The following is an 11,461-nucleotide window of genomic DNA, read 5'->3' as shown; positions in this document are numbered from 1 at the left end:
GGTTAATCCTAATGAAACATACCAAAACATGACGATAATATAATGCTTGAGAAACAAAATTATGGAAACTACGACAAAGAATTATGGAAAGTAGGCTGCGCGACACGCATTATAATAATTACTGGTACTTTCACAATATGCTGGCCTTTCTAAAAAGTCAAGTTTGGTTAATGCTAATAAAATAAAATAGGATGAATATATAATAGTTTAGAAACAAATTTGGGCTATATATTTGCACATTAGGGGTGGTGGGTAAAGCAAAGCATATATTAAATACATAGCCTAACCTAGGTACCTTTTTTGGTAAAGTTTTACAAAATCATATTATTGAGTTAGGACAAAAGTGAATACACCATTTGATGCCTTTTTTTATGCTGATTATGAATATAATAATCATTTCTATCGGAAATGAATTTCAGCCTCCCCCCCCCTATATATATATACCTAACCCACCCTAACCTAACCCTGAATGGGCATATATAGGGGGGGGGGGCTGAAATTCATTTCTCATAGAAGTGATTATTATATTCGTAATCAGCATAAAAAAGGCATCGAATGGTGTATTCACTTTTGTCCTAACTCAATAATATGATTTGGTAGAACTTTACCCCTTTTTCCATCCTGAACCCCAGAAATCAACAGTTAAAATATAGTTCCCAGAGTGAGAAATCCCTGAATATTTGTTTATACAACATCAGATAGCGTCAAATCTTTGCTTTTGTAGAGGATGCCTCGAGTTTTTCGTGACTGGTTTCCTCGTAGAGGCCCACATAATGGGAAAGTACCAAATTACTTAACCTAACCTGTAACCACCTATGTATTAAATATTTAATAAAAATATATCGTAGTTTCCTCACTAAAAATCAGCAAATCATAACCGATCCAGGAAGAGAAACCGGTTTGTGTTAGATCTTTCACAGCTTAATTCTTGAGTGCATTCCGTTTAACAGACAAGTACCGCTTTGACGCTTCTAGGCCCAAGCATTTTCGCTGCTTCGTTTTTCCGAGATTTTCGGTCAAATCCCCGAGAATTAGGGGATAGTGGAAGCACTGAACAGAACGCAAATGAGCCAAAAGCGATGAAACAGAGAGATGATACTGAACTCTCAACTGCCATTAGGCCCGTTCTTTCGTACTAAGATCTGAAATCTAAGGTTTCACATCTTTCTGCAAAGATTTCCGTTCTTTTAACTCATCTTTGTTCTAAGTAGTCCCCGAAGCCGCGCCGCGCCGACATGACGGCGGCGAATGTGTGATTTAGTATCGGCGGCGGGCCGCCCCCCCGCCCGGCGAAATTTTTTTGGCGCCGTGCCGCCGATTTCTGACCGGCGGCGATTTGTATAATTAAAAATAATAATACCAACTCTACATCACCTAGCGCGTTCAGCCTCAACTTGATTATAAAAAGCATTTTTAAATGGTTGGCTCAAAACATACAATAACAATATGACAAAACAGGAATTTGTCGGGCCGTGCAGCAAGTTTTTATGTTCACCGACAATAAGACCAAGTAGAATTATCCTTTTTACCCGCTAGATCCAGGGAAACCTATATTGCGCTTATGTTTAGCATCACATCTTTCCTATAAAATCCCGTATTTAGTCATTTAATTATTTTTAATGAATCAGTCTAATCTGTTTATAAATTTTGAAATTTGAATTTCAAAAACATTCTATTCAGCAAATACATACAAAAAAGAAGTAAAAACAATTAGTAACAGCAGCAAAAAAAAACACTGTATGCACGTGTAACGAGTCAAACAAAAAATTTCGGGGCGGGGGTCAAACCCCCTTAACCCCCCCCCCTTTGGGTACGGCCGTGATGGTGTTAGAATAAAGTGTGTCACCATGGATGTTCAAATTAAGATTTGGGATTTGCCAAGGACGGAAGAACAAGCAATTATATTTTTACAGGATAAGAGGTTGTTGCCCAAAACAAAACAGTGCGTCAATGGAGACACCATTACTTTGTACTCGTACGAGAAGCAATATCTTTGGAATTGTAAAACCTAACCTAACCAACATTTCTGACCTGTGTTCTGGGCACATAATTCTAAGTTGTAGAGGGTTTCCCATTTTTGCTAATAAAGTATGGTATTTTCATCGTATTTTGTTTTACTTCATTAGTATTAGTCAAACTGGTACTGGTGCATTATACGGTACCCAAGAAATAAGTCAAGTTTGGTCAATGCAAATGAAATAAAATAGGATGAATATAAAATTGTTTAGAAATAAATTTGGGCTATATATTTTCATATTAGGGGGGGATGGGGTAAAGCATAGATTAAGTTAAATATATAACCCAACCTGGACACCTTCCCCCCCCTAAACCCCCGGAAACAACAGTTTAAATCTTGGAAACTCAATGAGAAATCACACGTTGCGATCAAATTATATAGCAAATACCCGGTTGTCTGGTTTTCGTGTGTTATATCATTGCAAAGTCTATAGCGGTGGATGACGTATAATGCACCAGTACCACAAAACTTCACTTCTTGAGTGTTTCTCGTATAATCTATAGTACCGCGTTTTTAAATAAAACGAATCCTCAGAGCAGTTTTTTTCAAAGTCTATAGAGGCAAAGTATCAAAGGGGGAGGGGGGTAGTCGGTACTCAAATTTACGCTACTGATACCTAATATTCACGGATTAAGTAAGGGAAGGATGAGGGTAAACGGTTAAACAAGAATCGATTTTAAAAAAATCAGATAAAAGGCACATGTAGAGAAAAACACGGTACTTCTCTGTTACACAACAACCACTCGAGAAGTGAAGTTTGATTATTGCTAATTAAATTAAACAATATGATGAAAATTCCAGAGTTTAGAAAGACTTTTGGGCTATATATTTGCGCATTAGGGTGGGGGTGGGGGTAAAGCATAGAATATATTAAATACGTAACCTAACCTAACCTAGGTACCTTTGTTTGCCCTTCTACCCCAAAGGAATATTGTTCATGGCGTGAGAAACCCCTGTTTGCTTAGCGCACAATAGCAATTCTCTGGTTATAGAAGCTGCTTGACTAGTTTTTTGCGTCAAAAATTCTCGACTGATTGTGGTATATTAGATAAGTACCAGGAACACTTCCAGAATATTGAGCAGTAATAATTTTATCAGACTTATCTGGTTAAATAATGTTCAAAATATTTTTCAAAACATTCACCAACAAAGCAAAAAGCTCTTTCCTATATTTTTACTGGTTTTAATATATATGATTGTACGACAGTTTCTTGTGAGTACCCCCCCCCCCGGCCTATTATTTTAATAATGAATTACCTATGTTATAATATCTTATTAGCCTAATAATATTTACCTATGTTTTATCTATCTGATCTATTTTTCTTCTTATGAATAAAACTGAATATATACTATACAGATGTTGTCTGCCGTATGGCCTGTTTGTCTCTAACCTGTCCTGTAATGTATTAACGTCTTCAGCATCTAAAAGCGTCTTCAGCATCACAAGACAATAGAAAAATCGATAAATAAAGATGCTATTACTAGCTTAGTATGTTATGCATTACTTCCTGTTGCACGAATGCTTATCAACAAAATTACCGGAAATCGTTTATTTTTTACGGGGAAAGAGTACTTTTTGAAAAGTATTTAAAAAGTACTGTTTTCTCAGAAAGTACATCTTTTATAAAAAAAAATAGTATTAAAATAGTACTTTGGTACTCTCGTAGCAACCTTGAGTAGATGCCTTCAAAAATAAGTAGAGGGTAAGTAGATTTAATATTTGAAAGTAGAAAAGCTCAAAAATAAATATTCTACTGCCAAAATCAGTAGAAGTGGAATCACAGATGACGAGCCCAAGATGACAGTTTTTATCTTTAAGAAACAGATTAGCCGGGATGAAGGTTGAAGCCCGACGGTCGATATCGGTAAGAAAAAGAGACAAAAGACGAGAAAAAAAACGGTGGCGGATTTGTGCCGCCGCCGCCGGTAGACGCCGCGACGGCGGCAGCGAGCGGAGGCACGTGCGGCGGCACGCCGCCGTTTGTGTTTCGGGGGCGCGCCGCCACTTTTCGGCGCGGCTTCGGGGTCTAGTTCTAAGATCTTACAGCTCACAGATCTTAGCAAAAAGTGTGAAGAACGCCATCTTTCTGCCATATAGAACAATGATAAGAGAACTTTGATGATATACTCATCATTGTTCTTAGACTGCTGATCAGAGCAGAATGATGAAAGACGTTTGCAAAAGAACGCTATAAGATGTGAGATCTTAGCACAAAGATGAACAAAAGAACGACCTTGTTCTTGGGAGACACCTGACAGTATATAAGTGGCCACGGAATTCCTTTGTTGTTTTAAAATCTCTTTTTGGTGAATAGACTGCATGGCAGCGGAGTACATCTGGCACTTTGACGATACATCACAGCAGTCTAGTTTCTGTTAAGAAAAAAAATCACTTAAGTGATAATTTATTGCGTCCCCTGGCAATGTTTGCCCATAGACCCGGGCTTAGTGGACCTATTGAAAATTTCTGGCCTGGGGGCTGACTATGTCTAAAGGAAACATAGAAATAAAATACAGGTAGGCTAGCCTATACCATTAAATTTTTGCTTTTCTGACACTGCATCTCCTCCGGGACTGTTTTTAGCAACTAATGGGCAACTTTAATTTTTAATTTAGCAACTGGGGCAACTAATGACGGTACCCCGTCCTGATTCAAACATAAATTAAAAATATACGGAAGCCACGGCTTCCTCCCAGCCATGGTGCCCAGGGCAGCTTACCCTGGTCGCCCCCTTCTTTGAACGGTCCGCTCCCTCCGCCCCCGATGGTCCTAGATAAAGCCCTAGGATATGTACAAAAGTAAAAGAAAACCCTAAAGCAATGAAATTCTTGCTTTACAATACGCAACATTTTTCTGAATCAGGCTATCATGTTTTGTCCTTTGTTATCCCTTTTTCAAATCATTTTTGAATAATACCTAGTCAAGTCTACTGCTGTCACAGGCGTAATCTTTTCAATGGTTAAGATTATATTTCAGGGTTGCCAAGTTTTTGGTCCATGAATGTGTCCTCTGAGCATCTAAAAATATGTAATTTTAGCTAAAATGTGTCCATCTTGAAATCTCAAAAACGAGATTTTTTTTTCCAGCTGTATTATTGACCCAAAGCCGCTTTGCAAACCTCTATAGGCGGCCAAGTTAGCATCAAATATAAAGAAAAAGGAAATATTTCATACAACATGACTCAGTGTGAAAGCACAAATCGTATAAACACATAAATCCCTAACTTTGGAGAAAATCCTTTACTTATTACATCTCTGGCAAAATATGGATGCTAAAAAAAGGTTCTGAGAAAAAGCACTGCTTTGGTGAAAGTGATATTATTTTTTTTTACCAAAATATATATCCAGTTGGGAAATGTTCCGTTCTATGTCATAAAATTATAAAACGTGTCCCTTTCTTGCCCTTTAACGACCCAAAATGCGTAGGGCTATATAAGCATATGGGGGGGATGCTACAGTAGTAATGATAATGTTTGGAAAAAGCGTTGGAAGACAAACCAGATTCTGTTTATCTTTCAGGAAGAGAATTAATCGAAATAACATTAGATTTACCCACAGTGACAATGAGCAAATTAGACCTTTTATCCTGGATTGACGTGGCTGCAGTTTTTTTCTGACTAAAAATTGCTTGCACATAGGTGTAGCAAAAAGCAGAACTGCACATTAAACCATCCTTTTTATCTGCTTCCCCTAGTTTCTAAATAGTGCGTTTTGTGGAAAACCGCAACGATTGGGCAGATCGCGGACGCTTTTTACCTGTCCTTTTACGGAAAAGCAAATCCACATGCGTTGGGATTCTTCCAGCGCATGCGAGTAAACGTGGTCAGGAATTAAATAAATAATGGTTAAAATTGTTTACATGCTATAATCTGTAAATTACCATTCTTTTACTTCCCAGTAATAAGAGTTCATCAGCAAAAAGGGGATTACAACTCATATTCTGTAAGATATGGTAAAGGTAGTTCTCATTTTTCCTCATCATGCCTTTGATTTTCTAAGTATTTTTAGGCATTTTTTTCCGCCAAATGAATATATTTTCGAAGAGTCGCGCCCAGTTCCGCCACGACTGTTACGGGCTAGTTGATGTATGTGGTTTCTAAAAGCCAGTGAGCCCTTGTATGTTGCTCGAATTGCGCTTTTCTGCAAGTCTCATCATGGGAGCTAAGGGTTAAGGCGCAAATGGTAAAACTAGATACATGAAATTGGGTAGAAAAGGGGTTTGTTTACGCTTACGGAAATGTTTCCCAACTGCTCAGTTGAAATATTCCTTAGCTTTCAGCAAAAAGTGGAAAAACCGCAATAGCAGCTGTTTTTGCACGGAAACCCAGCTGTGTGAACCTGAGGTTAACTATAAAATTAAATTGCTGGAAGAAACAAAAATCTCAATTGAAATTTAGAATAGTTTATTGTAAGATAGTTTAGAAGAGTAATCATGACGTACTTGTGCATTATACGGGCCCACCGCTATATACTGTATTAAATAAGAAAAAACAAGTTTTTTAACCGAAAGTAAGGAGCAACATTAAAACTTAAAACGAACAGAAATTATTCCGTATATGAAAGGGGCTGTCCTCTCCTCAACGCCTCGCTCTTTACGCTAAAGTTTTTTATTGTTTAAAAAAATAGAGTTGTGAGAAAGAGTCAAACTTTAGCGTAAAGTAGCCACAAGAGGGGACAGCCCCTTTTATATACGGAATAATTTCTGTTTGTTTTAAGTTTAAATGTTGCAATCAATCAATCAATAAAGTTAACAAAATACACTTCAGTATAAACTCCCCCGTAAGGCTCTATGGCCAGGAAAAAAACAGAGGAGAAACAAAATGAAGCAAATACATAAAAAACAAAAACATTTTCAGCATCATACATTCACACCTTTAAGAGACTCAACACGATAAAAAAAAATAAATAAACAAAAAAAAAACAAGAAAAAAAAATCATAAAATACAATGATCCACATAAAAAGAAGAGAGAAAAAAAAAATCAAAAACTAAACAGGGGACTACTAAGCAATCAATTTATTCCATGAGGAATAGGAATAGTTCTTAAGAAAAGATCTAAAGCGAACCGGAAGCTTATGATAGGGATTAAAAAGGGAATATGTTGGGGTCTGCGTAGCTGTATTAGCCTCAGGCGGCTTGGTGTTACAGTGAGTTGCTGATAATAGTAGTAGTAGTAGTATCAGAAATATATATTCAAGGGTGCATGTGTATTATAGCGACCACATTGTTGTTCTTGATCTGTTGTAAAACCGTTTTCTCTGTATGTACTCAGAGGTATTAGCTTTAATCTGAGGGATAAACGAGTATGTAGTTATATTTTAATTAAATGTTTAATATACAGAGTTTGTTAGGTTGGGTAATTCTCTATTGTAGTTTGCATAATTTTTGTTTCCAAAGTATTATATTTTCATCATATTTTGATATATTTCATAAGCTAATTATCTCCAAGCACACACAGAAAAACCGGTTTTACAACAGATCAAGAACAACAGCGTGGTCGATATAATGCACAAGTACCTTGGATTCACTTGGTGGGTCTTCGTAGGAACCTGGGTTCACCAGCCATAATTGGGACTAGAGTACTTCAGTACGTCTTGTTCAAATATTATTTAATACAATTCTATGCACTAAATTAATTGGTCTTATGTAACTGCACATTAAATTGTATTTTATCTTGTTCCTTAATTTTTTACGTACTAATATTTTCTTAATCCTCGAACGAAAGTCCTTTTGCAGGAAAAACTGTTACGCTCGCGTAGAATTATGATAATGTTTAAAAAAACTTAAAAAACCTTTTCAAATGGTTTAAAGCGAACAATTCTAGCGCTGTAAAAATATAAGTAGGCTAAATATCACTGAGAAAGTGATATTATAGGTTTAATTTTATTCTGCCCCATTTCTTTTCTCTATTCAAATTCGCTTGAAAATTTTAGACCCCGGCTAAAACTTCCTATGTATGGTGGGAAGGGGGAAGAGGCCATGACTCCCCCTTGCTTTTCAAGGACTCTTCAGAATTTTTTAGAAAATGGTCATCGTAACGTTCTTGGAAATGTGCCTATGTAATTACAAAACTTATGATTGTGAATGGGTCTGAATACCTCTTCATTTTCGGGATAACATCCAGCCTTTTGCTTGCACCTCTAGCTTCTTGATGCGAAATTGCAGGCTCATACGTGGTGTTTATTTTGTTGTGGGTGCACATTTGTTTCGTACGAAGTTGGAGTGTCCAACCTGATTGGGACTAATACTATTTCAGTACCTTTGGCTTAAAGGCTACCTAATATGCTCTATGTAGGCTACCGGATTGATAAGCATTATTTAGTTGCACGTGAAAATTTTCACGCATTTATTCTTAATCCTTAACCCTCTGCATCTAATATTTTGTTAATGCTCAAAGGAAAAGTGAAGAAAAACTAAACGAATTTGTAAGTAAATAATAAGAAATTATGGGAATTCTAAAATGTTATTATAAAAAAATACATGAAAGCGTCGATATTTCGAAAGGAAGGCATGGAAATACCTTTCAACTCATTTCTACCCTAACCTAATTTAGCTCCTAGTATGGCTGCCCCTAGGGTCAGCCGGTCGCGCAGGATTTTTCCGGGGGATATAATTTGGCCATATTCCTTCCAAATGTCATGGCATGGTATAGGGGAGGGATATCAAACACATTCATCAGATAAAAAGAAATTACAATAACCTCAGATGGGGTTTAAAAACTGGGGCTCCATTATTCCCCTTCTGAGGCTACACTAATTTCAGAAGGGGATATATTTTATGTGTTCTATCAAGGCCGTATCCAGGGGGGCTGGGGGGATCCTCTAAAGTCAAAATGGGGACATCCCACCCGAAATGTTTGTCCGACTCGCAAAAAGAAAAATGAATATAAACAAATTTTGATATGTTTTTTAAAGTTTTTTTTGTACCCCCTCCCCCAAGGAAAAAATTCTGGATACGACCCTGCGTTCTATATAGAATTAAAAAAAATAAATAGTTTTATTTTGAAGGAGAAGCGGAGTTAGTTGAGCTACCACCAGTTGAGCGACAGGCCCAATTACTTCGTCAAAAGGAGGAGGCACAAAAAAGACGAAGGAGGAAGAAGAGAACCGACTCCAGTGTGTATTCTTCCACATTCCATGGTAAGAGGGATCTTAAATGTTGTTACTGGAGGTATCGACTCCTGTCAGCCGTGTTGCATGCATAAATAATAAAGGTGTGCTTCTGCTTTCGGGTAAATCTGGGAAGAGCTTTTTATTAATAACTTGTGGAATTAATATGTTAATGCCACTGGTCTTGAAAAAAAATCCGAAAAATCACTGGAAATACGAACCAACTAAAATCAAAATTTTAGTTTTAGTATCTTTAGACACTGAAAAAATAATCACAATTAAGAGTGTTTTTTTTTCAATATTTCCAGATAGCGTGAGCTTAAAACATGATTCATCGGCCAACTCCAAAACCCTTTTCTGACCCCCCCCCCCACTCCAAACAAAAAATTGCGTATACTTATGGGACGAAACACATGATTATTTTTTAGTGTTGACAAAAATGAGCACAATTGGGATTCTTTTTCCTAACTCGAAAATTTCCAAATATGCGGGCTCAAAATGAACTCTTGTGGAGAAACTATACGACCCCCCCCCCCCCAAAAAAAAAAGACAATAAAAATGTCGTGTGCACTTATGGGATGGTACATTCGATAATGCCATTGTTGTATTCACAAACAAACTAATAATATAATGACAAGTTAGTTGCATTTTTAAAAACTTCCCTTTTATGGTAAAACTAATCTTTTGAGAGAATATGCAAAATAATCTTATAGGAATTTTCGGACTGCTTCAGTAATTGTTTTTATAAGAAATTAGTAGGGCCGATGCATCGGTTATTGGCCTGAAGATTTGAACTTGTATCTGATTGGTAGATTATGTTAAGCTAACCAATCATACAGCTTTTCACAGTACTTAAGTTCTGTGAAGTGAATTCTTGTGAAGTGAAGTAATGTGAAATGTGTCCCAAAAGTGTGAATATTCTGTTCTCAGCATGTTATTTTCTCTGTCTTGAGATCATGAGAATTCTATTTGTTTGGTTTGACTACTACACTAACAAATCACTGCAGCACCTAGCCGCCTAAAGCCAACGCAGCTCCTTGCGCATGCTCCTACTCCAACTTAATCTGTTCAAAGCCTGATACAAGCCTAGAATTGAGGCTGTTGAGAATCTTACTTCATAATATCCAGAAAAATTATAGTTGTACACATTTTAACTGAAACTTTACTATACTGTACCCCAACTTCCCCTAATGTCCAAATATATAGCCTAAGTTGTTTTCAGTGCATTTTGCCATGCGTAAGTCGTTGTTCGCCCGTCTACTAGTAAGTTGAATCAACTGAGGAAATCAAGAACCGTAAAAGTTATGGGAAAAATACAATTTGGGCTATATATTAAAGTGGAGGTAAAGTTTAGTAGAATGGCAGTCAGAATGTGTAAACTACAATTATTCTGCTTATCATGAAATACGAATCGTTTTCCTAACATATTTCCTTCTTAACAGTCCTAATTCTTGGCTTATACCCAAAGCTTAACTCCTTAACCTACTCTTCGTTTATGACCGAAAAAAAAGATCTTTGGTAATCTGTCATCCTTCATCCGCAAAGAGTGTACTCATGGTTGCCACCAAAATGAAATAAAAATCACCAGTTTACTCACCAAAAATCACCAGTTTTTCACCAAGAAAATCACCAAAAATTATCAGTATTTCACCAAAATCACAAAAAATTGGTGGTCAATAATGATAGGCCTCACACTAAAAAGACGCGTTGGGTACCCTGAGCTAAGACATTATGTTTTTTATAGGCTACTGATCAAAAAGGAAGAGAATTTATACAAATAAAAACTGGAATTCCAGCCAAAACTAAAATTGTGACCCTAAAATCTTGTTTCTGGACATAAACAACCTTTTTACTTATTTAACTTCTATTTTACTTTTCTTTGTCTTTACTTTGCAAAATCTTTTCTTTTTCTTTTTCCAGGTTTCTATTCAAAATAATAACCACAATAATCCTTTTTCGTCCTCAAATCGAATTCTACAGTGAATGCAAAGCACAAAATGGTAATACAATATAACTGGCCAGAAACAACAATGAAAAAGGGCTTGAAAGAATGTAATAAATAATATATCCTCTCTTTGTCTCAAGATTGCTTTCCAACTGTAGGAATAATAAAACAGTTCACCTCTACTGAAGTTGCTTCATCCCGAAGTCCAGCAAGCACAGGGAGTGTGGATGATTTGAATCTAGTCTATAGTACGAATATAATAGGCCAAAGCAGGAATACCAGACTTAAATTTAATATAGCATCAGCTATGAAACTTTTTTAGTGAGGCTTGTCCGATGTCAACATTCTGCACATAAGAAAATCAGATAAAAATCTTGTTTTTAAAGTTCTC

At 36.6% G+C, this 11,461-nt stretch overlaps 1 protein-coding gene across 2 annotated transcripts in view; it reads left to right on the top strand.

Annotated features, from left to right (window-relative positions):
- Positions 1 to 11,461, top strand: part of Lk6 (MAPK interacting serine/threonine Lk6 kinase) — a 77,055-nt gene that overhangs the window by 17,292 nt on the left and 48,302 nt on the right. For both annotated transcript variants that reach the window (XM_089107146.1, XM_089107147.1), the window contains exon 2: positions 9,024 to 9,155. In XM_089107146.1, the coding sequence (XP_088963272.1) occupies positions 9,024 to 9,155 (132 nt within the window). The remainder of the gene's footprint in view (positions 1 to 9,023; positions 9,156 to 11,461) is intronic.

This window comes from Artemia sp. Qi Xiang Cuo, chromosome 21 (assembly GCF_049724085.1).
Source record: "Artemia sp. Qi Xiang Cuo chromosome 21, ASM4972408v1, whole genome shotgun sequence".
In the NCBI taxonomy this organism is placed as follows: domain Eukaryota; kingdom Metazoa; phylum Arthropoda; class Branchiopoda; order Anostraca; family Artemiidae; genus Artemia; species Artemia sp. Qi Xiang Cuo.
The sequence above is the reverse complement of the archived record's forward strand: the minus strand, read 5'-3'. Positions and strand labels throughout refer to the sequence as shown.